General features: G+C 44.2%; 1 protein-coding gene across 2 annotated transcripts in view; it reads right to left on the bottom strand.

The window, feature by feature from the left end:
* Window positions 1-19,463, bottom strand: part of PDGFD (platelet derived growth factor D) — a 228,385-nt gene that overhangs the window by 5,630 nt on the left and 203,292 nt on the right. For both annotated transcript variants that reach the window (XM_028105720.2, XM_028105721.2), the window contains exons 5-6: window positions 18,778-18,976; window positions 6,155-6,369 (exon numbers count right to left, since the gene is read on the bottom strand). In XM_028105720.2, coding sequence (XP_027961521.1) covers window positions 6,155-6,369; window positions 18,778-18,976 — 414 coding nt within the window. The remainder of the gene's footprint in view (window positions 1-6,154; window positions 6,370-18,777; window positions 18,977-19,463) is intronic.

Genomic DNA, 19,463 nt, shown 5'->3' with positions numbered 1-19,463 from the left:
TGCCCTAGAGGTTTGAGTCCTACAGCTTCTCCGAGAATTTCTCCAACATGCATTAGTCACTGTGGTCCAAGATTCTATGTAAACCAGATTTGGGGGGTCTGCAGATGCAGGGGAGGGAAATGACTCCTAAGACAATGAGCATATGATAAGCATAAGGCTGCTATGAAAGCCTAATGAGTGGTGATGACTGGTCCCTGGACACTCAGGGCTCTGGCGATTTGCTTTCTCATTTGACGGCAAACAAAAGAGTGTGCGGTGGGATGAGCGCAGAGCCCCGGCAGTTTTTCTAACTGGTCTCCTGATTGTTCAGGGATTTTCCCTGTGTTTTATATTAAGCAACGTGAGCACAGTATAGATGTGTTTTGCTGATAAGAAGAGAAAAATGAATTGGCAGACACTTTCCCAGACAAGACCGGAAAGCACTGTTCGAACAAAGTGGAAATTGCGCTGTTTTCCTGGCTGATCACAGCACTGATGTTCAAAGCTTTCAGACCATGTAATAGTCTTAGGTTCAGGTACACAGCACTGAAAGGAGGAAGAAAGCAAAGCCGACTTAAGAGAGCACGGAAAGTTAAAAGAGAAATGAAAAGCCTTTATCTGGGCAGGCAAACTGGCTGGTTATAGGGTATCTGGTCACTTTCAAAGGGAAGGAATTAATTACAGCCGCCGAAGGACACTTACTAATAGGACCATCCCAAAATGCTTTCCTATTTTCCCAGCTAGGGTTCACAGCTGTGAGCACACCCTGAAGTAAAATCCACCGACTTCTTCTTACCTGTGGATGGAGATGGAAATCCTGAACCCTCTCCACCACCTGGAAAACCACATGAAGCCAGGCAAAGTTGACTTTTACTAATTGGACATCGACTAAGCCGGCTGGAGGCTTTCACAACACTACACAAAGTCACAGATGCTCGGTCTGCAAATTACCACACCACGGAAGATATTTCACCTCGGTTACTTGCCTCGTTGCCAATAAACCAATGAGTGAATCATTGCCATAAAGCTATTACACTAATAAAACAATACCAGGCAGAAAAGCTATCTGCTGAGTTGGGTTCTTCTTTATTGGGAATGTAAAGAAAATGGTTGTTAAGGCCTTGTAATAGTTCTCAGATTAATGGCTGACGCAGGAACAAAAACACGTATTTCAGGACAAATGCATTGTATAAGCTGGAATCATTAAGAGTTTAAGATTCTCCTCAACTTCTAAAGCAGGTGGTATTCCAGATACATAGTTTCTGATCTTAAAAAAAAAAAAAAAAAGCCTCCTAGTTTTGCCTCCATTTTGAACTTTTCCATGCTTCTAGGCTTTATGAAAAATGTGCAGAGAGTTTAGATTATTAAGAGCTGCTAGTCCATTTCTCTGAAACCTAGGTGATCACGAGCAAAAACATCTTGAGAAGGGATAACACATTATTTTCTGCCTGGGTAATTACCGAACTTGTAGCACCCCCAGCAGACGTGGAACATCCTAGTGGAAGGGCTGACTGCACGTCATAAGATAGGGTACTCGGAAAGAAAGACCCCGATGACACAGTTTAACAACGCTTCCCTGGACAATGAAGGCTGTACGGGACCAAAGGCTGGGATTAGAGTCAGGGTCCGTAAAACGCTCGTGAGTACTGAAAATGCAATCTTAATCTCTGGAGACATTACGTTTTCTGGGAGCACTCTGGGGTTACCGCAGGGTGCACCCAGCTGCAGTCCAACCTTTAAAGAACGAGGCAGTTCCATAATTTCGGCAGCGCCATACAGGGCTCCTGACTACCCACTGCAGAAAACGTAATGGAAGGTTAACCAGGCACCAACTACAGAGCGCGGGATTAGCATGGAGGACCATTCATATCACAAATGGTCTTGTCTACCCGAGAGGGAGCACACCCCAAGGCAGGTTTGCGAAGCGATGGCAGGAAGCTAGGTCTAGGAGGGAAGGAATGCACACATTTGTTCATACTTAAATGCAGGGTCCATTCACTTGGGGAGTCATCGAGGCTGCAGGGAAGCCAGACCTCTCCGAAAACTCCACCCACATGTGTTCTGGGCTTTCCAGTCTTCAGCCTTTGCCCAGTGTCCCCGTGAGCTGAGCGTCAGTGTTGTCACTGCTGCGTGAGTGAACTTTTCCATCAACATGAACTGTTCCCATCCTATCTTTAGTCCTTCACATTGACTTAGCACTTCCATCACCGGTTTGCTCTCATTCCTCACGTAATGTCAGTAAAGTAGGATTTGGGGGGTAGGATAGTGTAACAGTTGATGGATGCCATGTAACTTCAGGTCTGCCTGGGAACCCAAAACTGTGGGTTGTTGTGGGGATGAAGTATGCAAAGCTGGAACCGGAGGCTTCCAGTCAGGCCACGTTTTGCTCTCTTGCCCCGTCTGTCGTCGGAAACACAGGAAAAGCCCACGGGAGAGTGGTCTCCCGGTCTCACCCAAAGAGAGAGAAAGAGGAGGAAGCCGGGAGACGCTACACTAGCTCTAGAAATGCTACTTCCAGAAAAAGAGAAGAAATTTTCTTGACTTTCGTTATGGTTGGTTATAATCATAACCCCACATCTCACTGCTTTTGCCACAGAGGAGAAACTCTTTGGAAACAAAATTTTTTTTCTGTCTCCTTGATCTCAATTTCCAATTTTAGCTAAATTTGTTTCTATGGCAGATGCTTAAAACAAGTAAAAACTAAAAGTACTATTCTTTTATCTCAAGTCTGAAGCTCAACAGTTTAAAACCTCTAATTAATCTTTTTGTTCATATATAAACATCTGCTTACATTTCCTAACACTTCAGCTGTAATAGGAAGCAAATTTTTAATATAAAATTCTAGAGTGAAATAAAAATAATCCTCTGAAGTCATTATATTTTTTTTCCATTTTGTCCAGAAACAGGAATGGTTGTGCCAGAAACAGAGATGGCTCTGGGCTGTGCCCTTCAATATGGCAGCCACCAGCCGTGTGTAGCTATTTACGTTTACATTAGTTAAAATCATAGAAAATTCAAAGTCCGGTCTCCCGTTTGCGTTCCGCACATGTCAAGTGCCCCCTAGCCACACGTTGCTGCAGACTACTGTCCCGGGACTGCAGAAAGTTCTACTAGACAGGACAGCTGGTTATAGCAGCATCACGCCACAGTCACGAGAGGAAGGACAGAAAAATTAACTCTGATCTTTCTCTCTCTGCTGCTTCGTGAGTTTTTGGTTCTTGCCCGAACGTCCATAGACAGGGGACCAGATGATGAAAAACAGTTAAGTATTAATTTAAAAGGTCACCGGATTTCTAGGGAAGATCCTATTCCTTCATGGAGCATCATCAAGGCAAGAAGGGAACTGAAATAACAGCATCCTCTAAGTGTCTACACAGTATGTTTTCTGGAACCTTCCTTTTTGAAAAATCCCTACCCCAAAGTATCTTTTGTATCCTATACATATTCCAGGAGGCATCAAAGAACTGTTATGAGCAAACAGGAAAAATACCTTAACAGGGTACCCACAAACTTCTGGAAAACAGAAAATCATAAAGGAAGTAACACTGTATCGCACGGTGAAAAAACGCTCAACCCCCTACTGGAGAAACAGCATGACCCGTGCAAAGAACAATTATCTAAGCTTCATTAGGAGCTTTATAATTTTTCAGATTTATGCCTTAAACGCTGAGTTCCAGTTACCCCCTTAAGGGTGCTCATGGCCCATGGAAACTCATTTCACATCTCATCAGTTACAACTAGAAGCTGGGGAAACTGGTTTCTCGTGTCTCTGGGGTAAGAACACAGACAGAGAACAGAACAAAGAATGAGGAATGTTCCCTAATGAGCCTGGCTCAAGCAACCCCCTTTGCTGGAAACAGAACAAGCCTTCTACTCTTTTCCACGGGGCACTCAACAGAGTGATCACTGGGACATGCTGCAAGGTATTTTAGGAGTCGCGGGGCAATGGGCCAGGCATGTTCGTTCCAGCTATGCAGCGGCTGAGAGAGTGACTGACGCTGTTCTGAACCTTTGTCCAGCGCTTGGCAGAGTGATTTCGTGTAGAGCTCTGCAGACCCCAGAAGTAGAAATACCGTGATACAATGTTTCAAAGAGCTGCTTCAGAGAGCAGCTTCAAAAAGATGCTGACATCTCAGACCTGCTCCTGTGATGAGCAGAGATCAAGGACTTCCCTTTCTAGATACTAATTGTGAACAGAAATGTACAGGTAACAGCTCTGGTGTGCAGAGACAAGAAAAGACGCCAGAGCAGGACCCTTCAAAGCCCTTTGGCATTAACTGTCTGGGAGGCGAGGGTTTTTTTTTAAGGGGTGGGGTGTATGTTTAACTCTGCCATTTCCGCAATAAACAATTAAAAAAATGAAGCTGTAACTTTTATCTGAGCAGAGTCCAGAGGAAAATAAAGCACTCTACAGATAGACCAAAGGCCCGCACTTGAATGTCTTTGCTCAGTGCTCTGCCTAGGTAGAGATCTTGTCACTGGCTAGATTATTTTAACTCGAGCTTGATGATTGCATTCTGCACCGATCCTCAGAGCATGACTAAACATTACAAAATGCAGGTTCTTAGATGCAAAGGACAACATCCAATCTAGAGTTCATCAGGTCATACAAAAATAAAACACAATGAACATAGACTATAGCATTCTCTGGATATGAGAACATTTTTTCCCCTGGAAAATTGCAGGGTGGAGTAAGGAATTCTTATGACTAAGAAAGTAAGCTTTGTGTAGGTCTAAAATAATCTGTCTCCCCCGCGTAAGGTAAGCATGGTCACTGTGGCATTTGACTTCCTACACTTCCCAAGTTGAAAATACTAGTTATGACCTACCCATTCTCTTTTAGCTACAAAGTCACCTCCTTAAACTTGTTCATATTGTTTTATTGTTTTTTAGGATTAAAAGAAAAAAAAAAACCACCACCCAGTTTTACAAAGCTAAAGGCTTTATTTAGGGAGCACTGTCTATTCTTTGTTTTGGGTACAGAGGAAAAACAACTCAATCATTTCTAATGATGTTTCACATCTTAGAAAAAGCATTCCATATGCACTATTTTATTCGATCTCCAGAACCACTTTTTAAGTGATTATCTGATATAATTTCTTAGTCCCATTTCACATATGTGAAAACCGAGTCTCCAAATTTTGTGACTTGCAAATGCTCCCACGATTGGCAAGTAACAGCTGCTGCCGAGGTCAGGAGCAGCCCTGACTCCCCTTAAATCTACTCTTTCTTTAATGCTCAATAAAGTGCTATGTGTTTACAAAGGAAAAAGCACAGTGTTTACTAGTGATAAGAACAGACTCTGGAACACAGAGTTCTGCTCTCTGCAGAAACCTGCTCTCCTTAAACTTTTGTTCCTCTTTGATCCTCATATTTACTTTTGTTTATTTTTGCATACTTTTCACGGCTGATTCCCCGGGTAGCACTCAGCAGTATTTGGGAAAAATTGGTATTTTTAGAAGAAAAAGAATATCATATTTAGCGAATTAAAAAGTCTCAACTATAAATATTTTCTGTCAATTTACATTTTGCTGTCTTCACTCTGCTTAATTTCTTAAGGACTTGATTGAATTCAAGTTTGGCCCTTAGAATTTTCTTAAAGCAACCTAGATTTTGTAGTGATAGTCTTTATTATTCCATCATATTACTACAAAGAAGGCATGTAAGCTCTGAATCACTGGGTCATGCATTTGATTATATAATCTAACAAGGATGTTGTCCCAGAGGTTGTATTATGATGATTAGGAAAAAGAGTCCAGAGCACCTGGCTGGCTCCGTTGGTTAAGTGTCTGCCTCGGCTCAGGTCATGATCCTGGGGTCCTGGGATCGAGCCCCGCATCGGGAACCCCGCTCAGTGGGGAGTCTGCTTCTCCCTCTCCCTCTGACCCCCCCCACCACTCGTGCTCTCGTTCTTTCTCTCTCAAGTGAATAAATAAATATTAAAAAAAAAAAGGACAGAAAAAAAGAGTGCATCCTTCAGGAAGGAGTTAACCTCTCTGGGGCATTTGGCTTAGCAATTTTAGCTCATGTATAATTTCGGCTCCCACGCATCCCTCTGGCTGGGTGCCTTTGTGCAGTGAACAACCTGAACAACTGTATGCGATGGTCCGTTCGTCCAGCACCCTGCAGGTTACATAACATTGTGTTGCAGCACGGACGTGTGAGAAGGACATACCTCATGATACTTTTTCACAGTTTTCCCGGAACTGCACGTGCAGGATTTCCAGTTGATGGTCCCACAGCCACAGTTGCCCCCACAACGCTGCACAAGGAGGCACCGGGGAAAGAAGACCACGTGCGTCAGCTTCAGCTCCTCTCTTAAGTTGACAGAGTAATTCCTGGGAGTGCAACTGTAGCGCTTGACGTCATCATTGAGCCTGTCCAGGTCGACTGTAAGAAAGACAGAGGTGTGAACGAGCACACGATCCTGAGCAAAAACCCCGGCAGGTGTTTTTGGCAAAGGGGTGGGAAGATGTTGTGAGGTGACCTTAACGCAGGGATCGAATCTGTCCTTGGGGTCTCAGTTAGGAACCTAACATGGAAGGTGGGAAATCTGATTCTCTTTTGATCCCATCTGCTCTTCCAAAATAATAATAGTATTAATAATAAATAAAATAATCAACAACAAAGGAAAAACAAAAAAAACCTCTCAAAAACTTGGCTAAATCTTTATCTTGGTTCAGATTTCCTTATACCTTTTTCTAATATACAAAAAGAATTCTGAGGAAAGAAAATGAAATGTCCAGCAATGTAAAATAACTGCCTTTATCTTAAAAAAAAGAAGCCACCAAAATAAATCGGCTCTTGATTCTAAATAAAACCTGAATTCCAAACCATTATTTAAATATAATTTGAATTCTATCAGGGATGCATTAGGGACAACTACTTTATTATGTTTAGCTGGTGATGAAATTTTACAGGGATGTGTGAAGAAGAAGGTTTTAGTTTCATTTTAACTCCAAGGTCAATCAAAACGTCCAAGACAACGGCATTTGGGGGCTGTGCAGATGATGTGTGTTTGTGCACCGGGTCCTGGATGGTGGCAGAGCCCAGTGGGTACAGCCTGGGCTCCGAAGCCAAGCCACAGCTGCCTGCCTCCCGGGAGCTGGAAAGTTACCCAGCTGCTTCCAATCTCTGCTTCTTCATCTTTACCTATTTCACAGAAATATTTTAAGGATTGAATCTAGTGTGCCTGGCACTCAGTCAAAGCCAATTATGATTATTTGTCTGGCTTCATTTTGATTTTTCCTTCCATGTTTCCTTTTAAAGTCAAATGGTCAAAAATAAAACAATTCAGGCCTTTCTCCTCTATTTCTCTCTGTTGGCCATGCCTCTGGGTCAGTGATTGTCAAGGGGGTATGGTTACTGGGACTTCTGTGAATTAAGAGCAGCACCCTTCATTTCCAAATTCGAATCACAGATATTTACTTGGATTAAATTTATATTATCGTATTTACATAGGTTACGTTCAACATTCTGAAAAAGGCACCTAATCCTCCATGCACTTGGCATGCAAGCCTTCTGACCACGCTCTGGAGCGCCTCCCTCGTCACCTGCCAGGCCGGCACAGGGGAAATCCCACAAAGGCTGGGCAGACAGCAGCAGGCTTACCCTGGACTCCAGCCCCTGCAAGAGTCTTGGTCTTAAACCCAAACTGCGTGAGGAGCAGTGAGAGTGCTCTTTTGGGGTAGAAGCCAGAGGCTAAGGATGTTGTCGGGAGAACGCCCGTGAGGGAAACCAAAAGCAAAGAAGGTGCAGGTTGATGAAGAGTCCCCTTGACACCATGAAGTCAGCGGAAAGTCTGGCCATATGGCCGGGTGACCCCTTGAATAAGGAATTAATGGCAGTTGGATCGATGCCCTGCCCTGAGAGCCTTTCCGTATGTGCGACTAGGCTTTGATTCTCAAGGGCAGGGAATTTTTACCCCCACTGCTACATGCTGAGCCTGCGACACTGGGAGTGGGGGGCAAGGGGAGGGGGTGCTGAATAAATGCTGAATAATTTCTGTGCATCATTTATTGCTGTTTTTTCCTTCCTTTGTAAAGACATGTCCTAAATTTAGCTATAATCAATGCAGATTTAAATTGAATGAACTGTGTCTCGGGAAAGGAAGCATTTTATTGCTGCTAAAGCCCTGAAAATAACTCCAAGCGAAGCAGGAAGGATTCCATAAATGGATTACGAAGTGCCGCCGTCATCCATTGCATGTGTCACCTTGAGATACATAGTGACACCAGCCTGTGCACTGCCGTGCTGTGGACAGGGCTGGTGCAGGCGGCTGGATCTGCCGTGGGGGCCGTGGGGGTCTATCTGGTCTGAGGCTGAGGAGTCAAGAGGTGCTGTTACCAAGGAGACGTGGAGGGTGCGGGGAGGCAGAGGGGGGCAGGCGGGAAGGCGCCGTGCCATGGGTCTCTAGGTCAGCCTCCTGCTCGGCACCTTCTACTTGTCACCGCACTTCACGGCCCCCCCCCCGCCCTTTTAAGGTGAACGGTTAAGTGGGAAACTGGGATTTGAAGCTCTTCCCCCTTCTGCTCCAGTTTCTGGCACATCTAGGAGAACGGGGGCAGGCCAGGTCCCCAAGAGCCGGAGGAAGAAGACGGAGCTCCCTGATGCTGTAGTGGGTCTGGGGCAGCGCAGCCTTCTCTCAGGGATACCCCCGAGCCCTGCGACAGCACGCCTCTCCTCCGGGGATGTAGCCAAACCCCAAGGTGCCCTCAGTAAACCAGGAAAAGGCACATCCTCCTTACTCGCCTGGAAGCAGGACTCTTCCCACTGGGTAACCGTTTTACTGACCAGCACGGGTCCACCCCGTTCCCTGCCCGCCGCAAACAGATGTACGACACGGGTCCGTTGCGGGCATCCATTCACCGACGGGACCAGTTCAACCGTGGCCAGGGTGACTGTCGTAGCCTCCAGCTGCCCTGCGTCTCGGGGCATTGAAGGCACCAAGGCACTCAAAGGAGACGGATGAGGCCCCCAGAGCAGGACGCCGGACAGGAGGCTGAGTGGCCAGCAGAGTTTCGGGAGCCCCCCCGGGCAGGGGCTCTGCCCGAGCCTCTGGAGGGGGAGCCTGGGAGAGGGCCGTGCTTTTAGAGGAACGGGACAGGGCAGCAAAGATGTCCCAAACTTAATTCAAAGTCCTGTGAATTTTATCTATTTCCCCTTATTTCACTCCGGGTGTATGTAATGTTCTAATCCCTCCCTTGCTGTCCTTTCGAATTTGAGTCTTGTCTTTTCATGGGTCTCCGACATCCGTTTCTGGGCTGGGCACCGACAATCTGTTGGAAGGGCTGAGAAGTGGCCACCGTCCTCAGAGCATCCCCAGGACAGGTTAGTCCAAGGCAGGGCACTGTGCAGTACAGCGGGCGCACCCCTCTTCCTGCAGCCCCGGCCTCAAAGCCCAGGTCATTTGCAGAAGATCCTTGCGCTGTGACGAGTTCTGGGGTCTGAGCACTGGGTGGGGTCGTGTCAAGCAGGAGATAGTGTTCAGTCTCCAACCCACTGCGGCTCAGGCATGCGAGGACAGGGCGCGGAGTCAGTCTGGTCTGTCTGATCCCACCACCCACAGCCCTGAGTCCCAGGGAACGTGAGAAGCCCCTCACATACACGCCTGCAAGAACCACCCCGCCCCCTTCAGTGCTACGAATTACAAACCATTATTGCTCTCACCTTCACAGGGCAGGGAATTGAGCCTCTGAGAGGTTAAGAAGAACACCTGTCCACAGCCACACGCCCAGCCAACGTCTAGTAGAGCTAGAGTTTGAATCCAGGCTTTTTCATGCCTCTGCATGCTTATAACCGTGGCCTGAAGATCTGAAGGGAGGAGCAAAGGGCAGTTTCCACGAGCCACGCTGGGGTCCCCCCACTGGGGGGCTGCTCGCTGTCCCAAGGACCAGGCTTCCCAGGTGTGTGATAGACCGTCACCTGCCGAGGAGGTACACCCAAGCCTGAGCACCCCATGCACATACATTCGTTTATCGGGTGCTGCTGGAACAGGACTTCTTCTTTGGCATCGAACAACATAATGAGCTTCTCTGTTTCCCCCAAACTGAAGGAGCCTGCGTCTATGCACGATCTTCATTTGAAGAAGAAATGAGGACCAACACCTTCTTGCCCTCACCTGCCTGTGGTCTTAGTCATGAAAACCGGTCGGAAGCCCATGCAAAGAGCTGAACGGATTGATAACAAATATTTGTCTTCAGAGGGAACCCATGTTAGAGTCCTAAAGATTCTTTTTACGGGACAGGTAAAGCCACGACAGGAGCACCTCGTTGCATTATGTCTCGCTTTATGACGCTTTGCAGATACTTGTAGATACTGCCTTTTTTCACAAATCGGAGGTTTGTGGCAACTCCGAGTCGTGCGAGTCTATCGGTGCCATTATTTTTTTTTCCAGCACCACTTGTTCACTTTGTCGCATTTTGATGAATCTCACAATATTTCAAACTTTTTCATTATTATCATATCCGTTACGGTGATCTGTGACCAGTGATTATGACTCACTGAAAGCTCAGATGATGCTTAAGTATTTTTTAGTATTAAAGCATTTTTTAATTAAGCTACATTGTTTTTTCAGACATAATGCTATTGCACACTTGACAGCCTACAGCATAGTGTAAACACAACTTTCATACACACCGGGAAACCACAACATTCATCCGACCTGCTCTCTTGCAATATTTGCTTTCTTGTTATGGAGTAACCGGGCTGGAACCGACTGCTCGGTGTCTCCGACGTGTGCCTGCAGTAGGGCTCACACACCTGGCACGCACGGTGTGGGCACTGATCCGCTTGTGATAACATTTTAGAAGTCTTCTCTAAGTGGATCATTTCAAGGTTTTTTTGTGTGAATATAAAAATTCATGGTGAAACAAAATAACATCCTCCCTTTGAATGCAGGAAAGCGTGGGTTTTTTTCTCCCCATGCATGTTTCATCTAATTCACTGCCTGTTTGCTTAACAGGAGGACGATCCCGTGGGTCAGTCTCTGGGTGTCGAGTTTGTGGGCGGCTTTCCGGGCGCTGCTCTTTCCTCCACCTGTGCTCTGCTGTGTGTGTCACTAGCCTTATATCTTGATCTCCTTGAGTCTGCTGGCGTCTCCGATGAAATGTCCAGTCCTCAGAGAGAGCCAGGAAGCATTTTCTAACAACCAGACCAAGCTTTTACAGCGCCAAGATTCTTTATAAACTCTTTCAGCATGCACTAATATATACATATACATGTTTAGTATGTGGTAAGGCATGGGAAGTGCGTGTGCTTGAAGCAGGGATACAGACATATATATATATATATATAATTTTTTAATACCATGCTTTTGTCATTCTATTTCATTTTCCCTAGCATTCAAGTCTCCTAAGTCATTTTAATCTTCTAGGGCTCAAGTCAAAAGCCATAATCAGCCTCCATCTCTTCTGACCCCCTGCTATATGCTCGCCACACCTTCTCTGCCTTCTGTTCTAGTACGAACTTCACAGACCTTGCTGTGTCACTTTCTTCTATTTAGGTGTTTCTCTTCCATTAAAATACAAGGTTCTTGGAAGCAGAGAGTTAATCACTTTTTGATGCCTCCTCTCCTAGTGCTTTGCCCATAGGGGAGAGCCCAAATATAGGTCATTTAAGTCCTGCTCTCCTAAAATCATTTGGTTTCAACCAGGTCCTGCTGGATGAAATAGGGCATCCCTGAAGACGGAGCACACGTGACATTTCAGGGTATTTGAAATAACTAAGAGAGAGATTCTCTCTCTCTCTCTCTCTCTCTCTGCCCCTCCTTCTCATGCTCTCTCTCTCTCTCTTTAAAATAAATAAATAAAATCTTAAAAAAATAAAAATTGAATGAGTTAAGAGTATTTGAAGCACAGATCCAAATCCTAGCTCTCGGGAGGTATCCCCCACAACACTGTCGAGACGAGTAAAACAGATAAATGAGTAAGGTTAAGCACAGAACGCCCCAGAGCTGAGATGCTGCAGTTGGGGATCACTAAGGAAAGGAAGGTCATGTCCGCCTTGATCTCAGCGTCAGAAGGCAATGATCTTCTGTGTTCAGTTTAATTCCCTGGGACCGAGCCGGTCTTCCCAGCACCGGCAGTTCTGAAAGGACCGTGTGCTGTAGGAAGGGTGTGCTTCCTCCCTAAGTCCACAGGGGCACAGAGCAAAAGGATGCTGTGGGGGGGGGGGGTGTCCCAATGCTTCCCAGAAAAAGTAGGGAAGGGACCCACAAGGCAAAGACATCCATCATTAGCCAGAGTGACTGCTGTGTCCCTCCAGACACCGAAAGTTACCTACTGTTCCCTGCGCTGACTTCCTTCAAACCTTTTATGTGCGCCCAGAGACACACGCGATGTGATAGACAAAAACGCGGCTTTTATTAATGCCTTCTGGCGAACTGAGTGGGGAATCTAGATACTTAAAAGCCATACAGCTCAGCAACAGTGGCTACAGCCTAAAAAAAAAGTGCTTTTCAAAGGAAACACCCAACAAGCAAAATGGTGCCAGAAAAGTTTCTGGGTAAACAGTATCCTAGAAAAGTTTAGTACTTGCCAATCATTTTGTAAACTTGTAAGGAGTGTACTGATTTTACAAGTCCTTAAATCTGACAATATTTGGATACTCTGTAGGAGGCTCTCCAGATTATAGCAATGATTATCTTACCGCCCTAGCGGAGGAGTTCACAGAAATGTCTTGGTTCTGTGCAGTTTTACTGAAGTAACAAGAGTAGCTATCATTTCCTGAGGGCCCATGAGGTGTTAGAGAGTCTCTCTTATTAATCCTAACACAACTTTGCAAAGTGGTTATAATTAGAGCCATTTTGCAAAGCGCAGAACGCAGAGCCTCAGGGGTCTACAAGTGACTTCCCTGAGGCCACGTCCTTTGGATGTGAGTTAGAATTTCATCTCAAGTTTACTTGACTACAAAGTCCATGCTCTTCCCACTATGGCATCCTTTCTTTTGCTCTCTTTCTATCAAATTTGTGGAAGACAATTTTCACACTTATTAATAAAGATGGCTTTTACTTGGGGCATACTACATGGTTCAGCAAGTTCAATGAAGCCAACCCTCTTTCAATATCAGAAATTAGAAAAATAAATCCATTTTGATTTAATGTCCCCAGTACCTCTGTTTAATTGACAGAGAGGTAGTTACAGGGGATGATATCTCAAAACTGACTTATCGGATTCATCACTAGTGTCAGCAAGTTGCTACCCAGAGAGCAAATAGGCAGACAAAGTTGCAAGCATTCATCTTGTGATGGCCTCAGCACGTTCTAAACTATGTTCATGTCTTAATATACTATGAAATTATTTCCCTCATTCAAAATCATTTTTGAAAGAGCAAAACTTGTACTTTCCTAGTTAATAGACAAGGGCATGACAAATAAATGGCAATAAATTACTAATTTAAAAATTAGAAGTATTTTGATTTAGGAGAATTCAGAACCAAGTCAAACATTTTGATATTAAACATATTTCTGTCACTTAATCCTCAGCTTCTATGCCAGTTATTTACCTATAAATTGTTTTCAAATGGTTAAGTGGTTTAGATCTTAAAGCAAAATAATGTCACGGAAGAAATCACAGAATTGGTATCTGAGCCTCTCAAGTCGGTTAATAACTGTCCCAGAGTTAGAACACCTAACCATTTAGCATCTGTAAAAAATCACATATTTCAAACGCTGTCACTTAGAATCAATTTAATATCAATACATTTACTCCACTCAATGTGGAAATACTGATTTTTTTTTTTTAAAGAGGAGTGCACGTGAATTTTGGCACAAGCATTAAAAAAGAGCAATCCTTTGGGGAAGAATTTACTTGTGGTAAGTAAAACTGTAGTTCAAAACTAGTAGGCTGGAATGCTCCAACATTTATATCCATATTTTATTTTATTTTATTTTTTTTAGAGATTTTATTTATTCAACAGAGAGAGACACAGCGAGAGAGGGAACACAAGCAGGGGGAGTGGGAGAGGGAGAAGCAGGCTTCCCGCTGAGCAGGGAGCCCGATGCCAGACTCGATTCCAGGACCCTGGGATCATGACCTGAGCTGGAGGCAGACGCTTAACGACTGAGCCACCCAGGCGCCCCTATATCCATATTTTAATGCTAACACTGACGCTGTGGAAACAGGCTTCTCCCTTGTTGTAATTTGTTGGATTTTTTCTATGACAAACACACTATTGTTTGGGAAAGTCAAGTTCTTCTGGAATAAGTAAAAAATAGAACAGATTTCATTCACATTGTTAATGTGCCTCTCAATGAGTGCCCACTCTAGTAGAGAATAAGGCTGATCATTTCTTAATTTAAAGACATCCACTGTCATGCTATGAACTTGAATAAAGGTGGGCTGCCCCTAAATTCAAAGCACTGTGTTTTAAAGAAATCACAGTACGGTTTCACTTAGGCTACAGTGGTCCTATGATGATTATATAGTTTGTAGAAGATCCACGTAACTTTTCACCTAATTATGTGCAAGGGTGCTATCTCATTAGCATACTCATCAGAAAAAGTAAATGCAACTTGAACTTGAAACAACTTTTTTTTTTTTAACTTTTAGGCAGCTTTCAGGTGAAAGCATGAGGTTGAAATTATTGGTAAAAACTGAGTTTTGGAATTGCAGTTCTGTACAGATTTCGATGATCCATGTTACCCTTTTCTCCAAACACCCTAAGAAACTGAACATTGGATACATTAACTTGTTTTATTATCTTCAGTCCAGAAGCTTTTATAGACAAGTCTGAGCTTACCCTTTGTAAGTTTTAGAAAAGTCGACCTTGTGTGCTGAATTTCTGGCTCCAATATGTGCAATGTTATTGTCCCTTTTCTCTCTCTCTTCTCCCCAAAACTTACTGTCCTCTTGCTTCCCGTGTACAAGTCTCTTCTTAGAGAGACCTTGAATCTCAATGTCTCCAAATCTGCTTTCAAACAAACATTAGAAGCAAAGCACACAATTTTATTTTAAATATGTACTATTTCGACCTCGTTACAAATGTTCTTCACCCAGTGTGTTTGTGTCTTATTTTGGAGTTTATAAAACTCTGTGTTTGTACGTTCACATTGAAGAATCATCTTAGAATACTGCTCTTTGGTATCATGAAAAATGCCACTTCGATTGATCTGGGCAAATCAGAAGAATGGATATTCAATAGCTATCCGTAACTGATGTTTGTTTTTGAAAAAAAAAAAAAAAGTTGTTTCAAGTTCAAGTTGCATTTACTTTTTCTGATGAGTAGGCCAAGAAGAAAATTTTTCAGGGATCCTATAAAGTCCACTCTTCATTGGACATTCAGTGGGCCTCCATTATTTGTAACTATGTTTCTGTCTCCACTCTCCATCCGCGGCTCCCCTTCTTATATACCAGAACATAAACCATGAGTTTGTACTTTTTAAGTTCTAAAAGCTGACGATGACAGCTGAGATATTAAACCGGACTTCTCTGTGTGTGAGACAGGCATGCAGGTGGTTTGATAAACAGTGAAAGCAGCACATTTATCCAAGTGCAGAGAGAGTGGTGACTGGCCAGGGTTAAATGAAACAGTACAGATCTGCCTTAGGGCCATTCTAAACAAGAGATTAAGAAGTGGAACCCAAGCCAACAAAGGGAAAGAAATGTTGACTCTGTCAGGAATAAGTAGAACGTCACCTTGAATGTTCTTGCAAGGTCTTATCAGTAACCAAAGGCATTCTTAGTAAAGCTACATTCCTCAGTCTTATGGGGTGGGTTTCTGTAAACTTTGGAAAGACACTCACGCTGGATTATTAATATCTTTAATTCCACAAACATTAATGGAGCACCTAAAATGTGTCAGAGTCTGTGCCAAGAGCCCGAGATACAGAGGAACAACGTCTAACACAGAGGCTCTCAACGCTGGCTGCCACTCAGGATCGATCTCAATCTCCCACGACCATAAAATAACATCAGTAGCTCAGCCCCACCCTCAGGGGTTCTGAGTCAGTGTGTCTGTGACGAGGCTTCGGCAGCTTCTCACAGCTCCCCAGCGGACTCACTATTCAGCTGGAGCTGAGACCGGACCCTTACGTCCTAGGCTCTCGTACTGCCTTAGAGAAAACCCCAAGACGCAATTAAGTGCAGTAGTAGGATGGAAGAACGCTGTGCGGGCTTCACAGGCAGAGGATGAGGGGCAAGGAGGGCGTCCCCAGCACCGTGACGCAAACATATTCCAGAATTCTCGGTAGCCAGAGCTAGCTAAGGTTTCTTGAACAAGTACCACGCGCCAGGTTCTCCTGATGGCTCCGCTGACAGCTATCAGAGGTAGGCATGATACACTCGTTGCCAGAGGAAACTGAGGCACAGGAAGATCAGAGACTTGCTGCAAGTTCACAACACTTGTAAGTGGCAGAGTTAGGATTCGAACCAGACCCTCTGCCTCCAACTCAACATGATCTCTGGGCGAAAGAAAGTAATGGATTTAGGTGATTTTTAAGTCTTAAAAATCCAAAAGAGATGCCAAGGAGAACTGTCTCTCGAACAGCTATCGTAGTGAACATACTTGAGGACACGGTCAGATTTTATTATTTTTTTGGTCCAATCCCATTTTTCCTGTTTTTCTGGGGTTTTCGAAACACTGTGAATCTTTTACTTTCCTTCAAGTTGACGTAAGTAGAGACCCAAAGACAGCAACGCTACAGAAAAGCAATTTCTTGCCCGAGCTGAATCCAACCTGAGCCTCGGGGAGACTCTGAGAGCTACAGGGATCTGCCAAGGGCACACCTCCATAGTGTCAGGGACACACTAGGACTTTTTTTGTCCACCCCTTAGCTGTATGTTTTAAGTAGATAAGGTTCCAGGCCTGGGCCATAAGCAGCAGACCCAGGCAGGAGTTAACTGATGAGTTATTCCAGTCCAAATGCTCCAACAGCTCAGGCTTCCTGACACAAGCATTTCCTACCAGAGTGGGCCAAGGTCACGGTTCTTCAAAGTACCCCTGACATGATAAAATGTAGGAAACAAGCTATATGTTAGCTAAATACCTTCACGTTTATGATGCAAATGAGCCTTAGGAGACTCTTAGAGAAGATTTTAATGATAGATTTTAAGCAAATAAAGCAAGAACGAATTATGGTTTCATTCAATAAAAGGTAATTATAAGATATTTCGCTATTACTTTGAATTAAACATGCAAAGAAACATTTTCATCTCAGATCATATCGCTCAGATGTACAAGTAAGGTATTTATTTTTTGCAACTTTCAGTATTGTTTTGACCCCAGATGTTTTCTCATGAATGTTCCTCTCTCCTCCCCTAATGATATTTTCCCGAAACTCCCAGTTGAATGCATGCCCACACACAGACCTCCAAATCATCCCAGGCCTTCTTTGTTTCTTCTCTGGGACAGGTATGTCCTGCGAAGCTCCAGGGCACCAAGCGCGCAGTAGATCCTCATAGAACCATTTAAGAATAGACACTGAACGGGAAGAGGTGAAATCTTCTAAAGAGTTCTGACCACTGCTTTCCCAGGAGCCTATCTTGCCAGCACCGGGTCCTGAGCTAAATCAACATGCACATCTATCGGAGAGGTACAGCGGACCATCATGTGGGTGCTGCCCCTGGAGGCGAGAGGCCACGACGCTCACCTCCTCTCTACTGCCCACTGGCCACACAGCTAGTACCAAAGTATTTACTTCCCCTGACAGGGAGGCTAATAATACCTTACTTGCCAAGATGCAAGAAGCCTGTCCACATGATTTTACAAGGTTTCTTCTAGCTCCTAACTATGACACATCTTTGCACCAAACCTTTCTCAGTCCCATACAAACAACACAGTTTGGGATAAACACAGAACTTCATCTGAAGGTGCTGTGGGAGAGATGTGTGATAAGACGGGCAGTAATGTGGGTATTTACCCCAAAGATACAAATGTAGGGATCCGAAGGGGCACCTGCACCCCAATGTCTATAGCAGCAATGTCCACAATAGCCAAACTGTGGAAAGTGCCAAGATGTCCATCGACAGATGAATGGATAAAGAAGAGGTGGTCTATATACACAATGGAATATTATGCAGCCATCAAAGGAATGAGATCTTGCCATTTGCAACGACGTGGTTGGAACTGGAGGGTGTTATGCTGAGTGAAATAAGTCAATCAGAGAAAGACAAGTATCACATGACCTCACTGATATGAGGAATTTGAGAATCAACACAGAGGATCATAGGGGAAGGGAGAGAAAAATGAAACAAGACGAAACCAGAGAGGGAGACAAACTGTAAGAGACTCTTAATCTCAGGAAACCAACTGAGGGTTGCTGCAGTGGTGGGGGGTGGGAGGGATGGGGTGGCTGGGTGATAGACATTGGGGAGGGTATGTGCTATGGTGAGCGCTGTGAATTGTGCAAGACTGTTGAATCACAGACCTGTACCTCTGAAGCAAATCACACATTATATGTTAAAAAAAAAAAAAAAGAAGATAGTAGGAAGGGAAAAATGAAGGGGGGGAAATCAGAGGGGGAGATAAACCATGAAGAGATTATGGACTCTGAGAAACAAACTGAGGGTTCTCGAGGGGAGGGGGTGGGGGGATGGGTTAGCCTGGTGATGGGTATTAACGAGGGCATGTTCTGCGTGGAGCACTGGGTGTTATACAAAAACAATGAATCATGGAACACTACATCAAAAACTAATGATGTAATGTATGGTGATTAACATAACATAATAAAATAAAATAAAAAAGACTGGCAGTAATCCTCTGATTTTAGTGAATTAAATATATTGCATTTTTGTCCTTACTGAGAATAACTATCAGTGGTCTTATCTGTTTGTGAAGAACCTCCAAGGCTCTGTTTCTTACCTTTTGACTTCCTATCATGGTAGGACCTGCCTCGATAATGGGGGGTTTCCAAATATAGATTCTCAAGATCTTCTTGCCATGATTCTGGATTGAAGTGCTTGAGCAGATCTTCCACGGTATCAAATTCTGCGACTGTTTTGTCCAGAGCATCCGCAGTGAGGGTGGGGTCCGTTACTGATGAAGAGTGATAGGGTACCCCCTAAGAGTGACATACAGCTCAGTGTACTCAGAAAAAGTCCATTGCTATGAAATACAATAGTCATACAACTGTATGGAAGGAACATAAACAGGCTTCTGATGGTAAGACATTCTATGCATAAATATCATGCTCAAGTCCTCTGCTATAGTCCTGCCATATTCTTAAATAAGAGCAATTAATTGGTAAATGATAGTCATTCACATTTCTGCAAATCAAAACCAGGCAGATCATAAAACTTCCAGTTCATCTGAGATATAATCATTAAAGACGACACTGACTAAATGGCAATATCAAAATTACATCATCCCCCGTCTTGGTTCGAGCTCCCAAGTCATCCACATCTCCATCAACAAATAATGATGAGAATTTAAATTCTGAACTGCTTTCATAATCCATTCTCTCCGCCCATGTTTAGCTTCCACGTTTCCTCTTCATGGGTCACCTTGCATTGCAGGTGTTGTGTGAGCAGGGTTTGAATCTCCTCTGG

Source organism: Eumetopias jubatus, unplaced genomic scaffold (genome assembly GCF_037043125.1).
Source record: "Eumetopias jubatus isolate StellerSeaLion01/CBP00866 unplaced genomic scaffold, mEumJub1_p1.0 scaffold_13, whole genome shotgun sequence".
In the NCBI taxonomy this organism is placed as follows: Eukaryota; Metazoa; Chordata; class Mammalia; order Carnivora; family Otariidae; genus Eumetopias; species Eumetopias jubatus.
The sequence above is the reverse complement of the archived record's forward strand: the minus strand, read 5'-3'. Positions and strand labels throughout refer to the sequence as shown.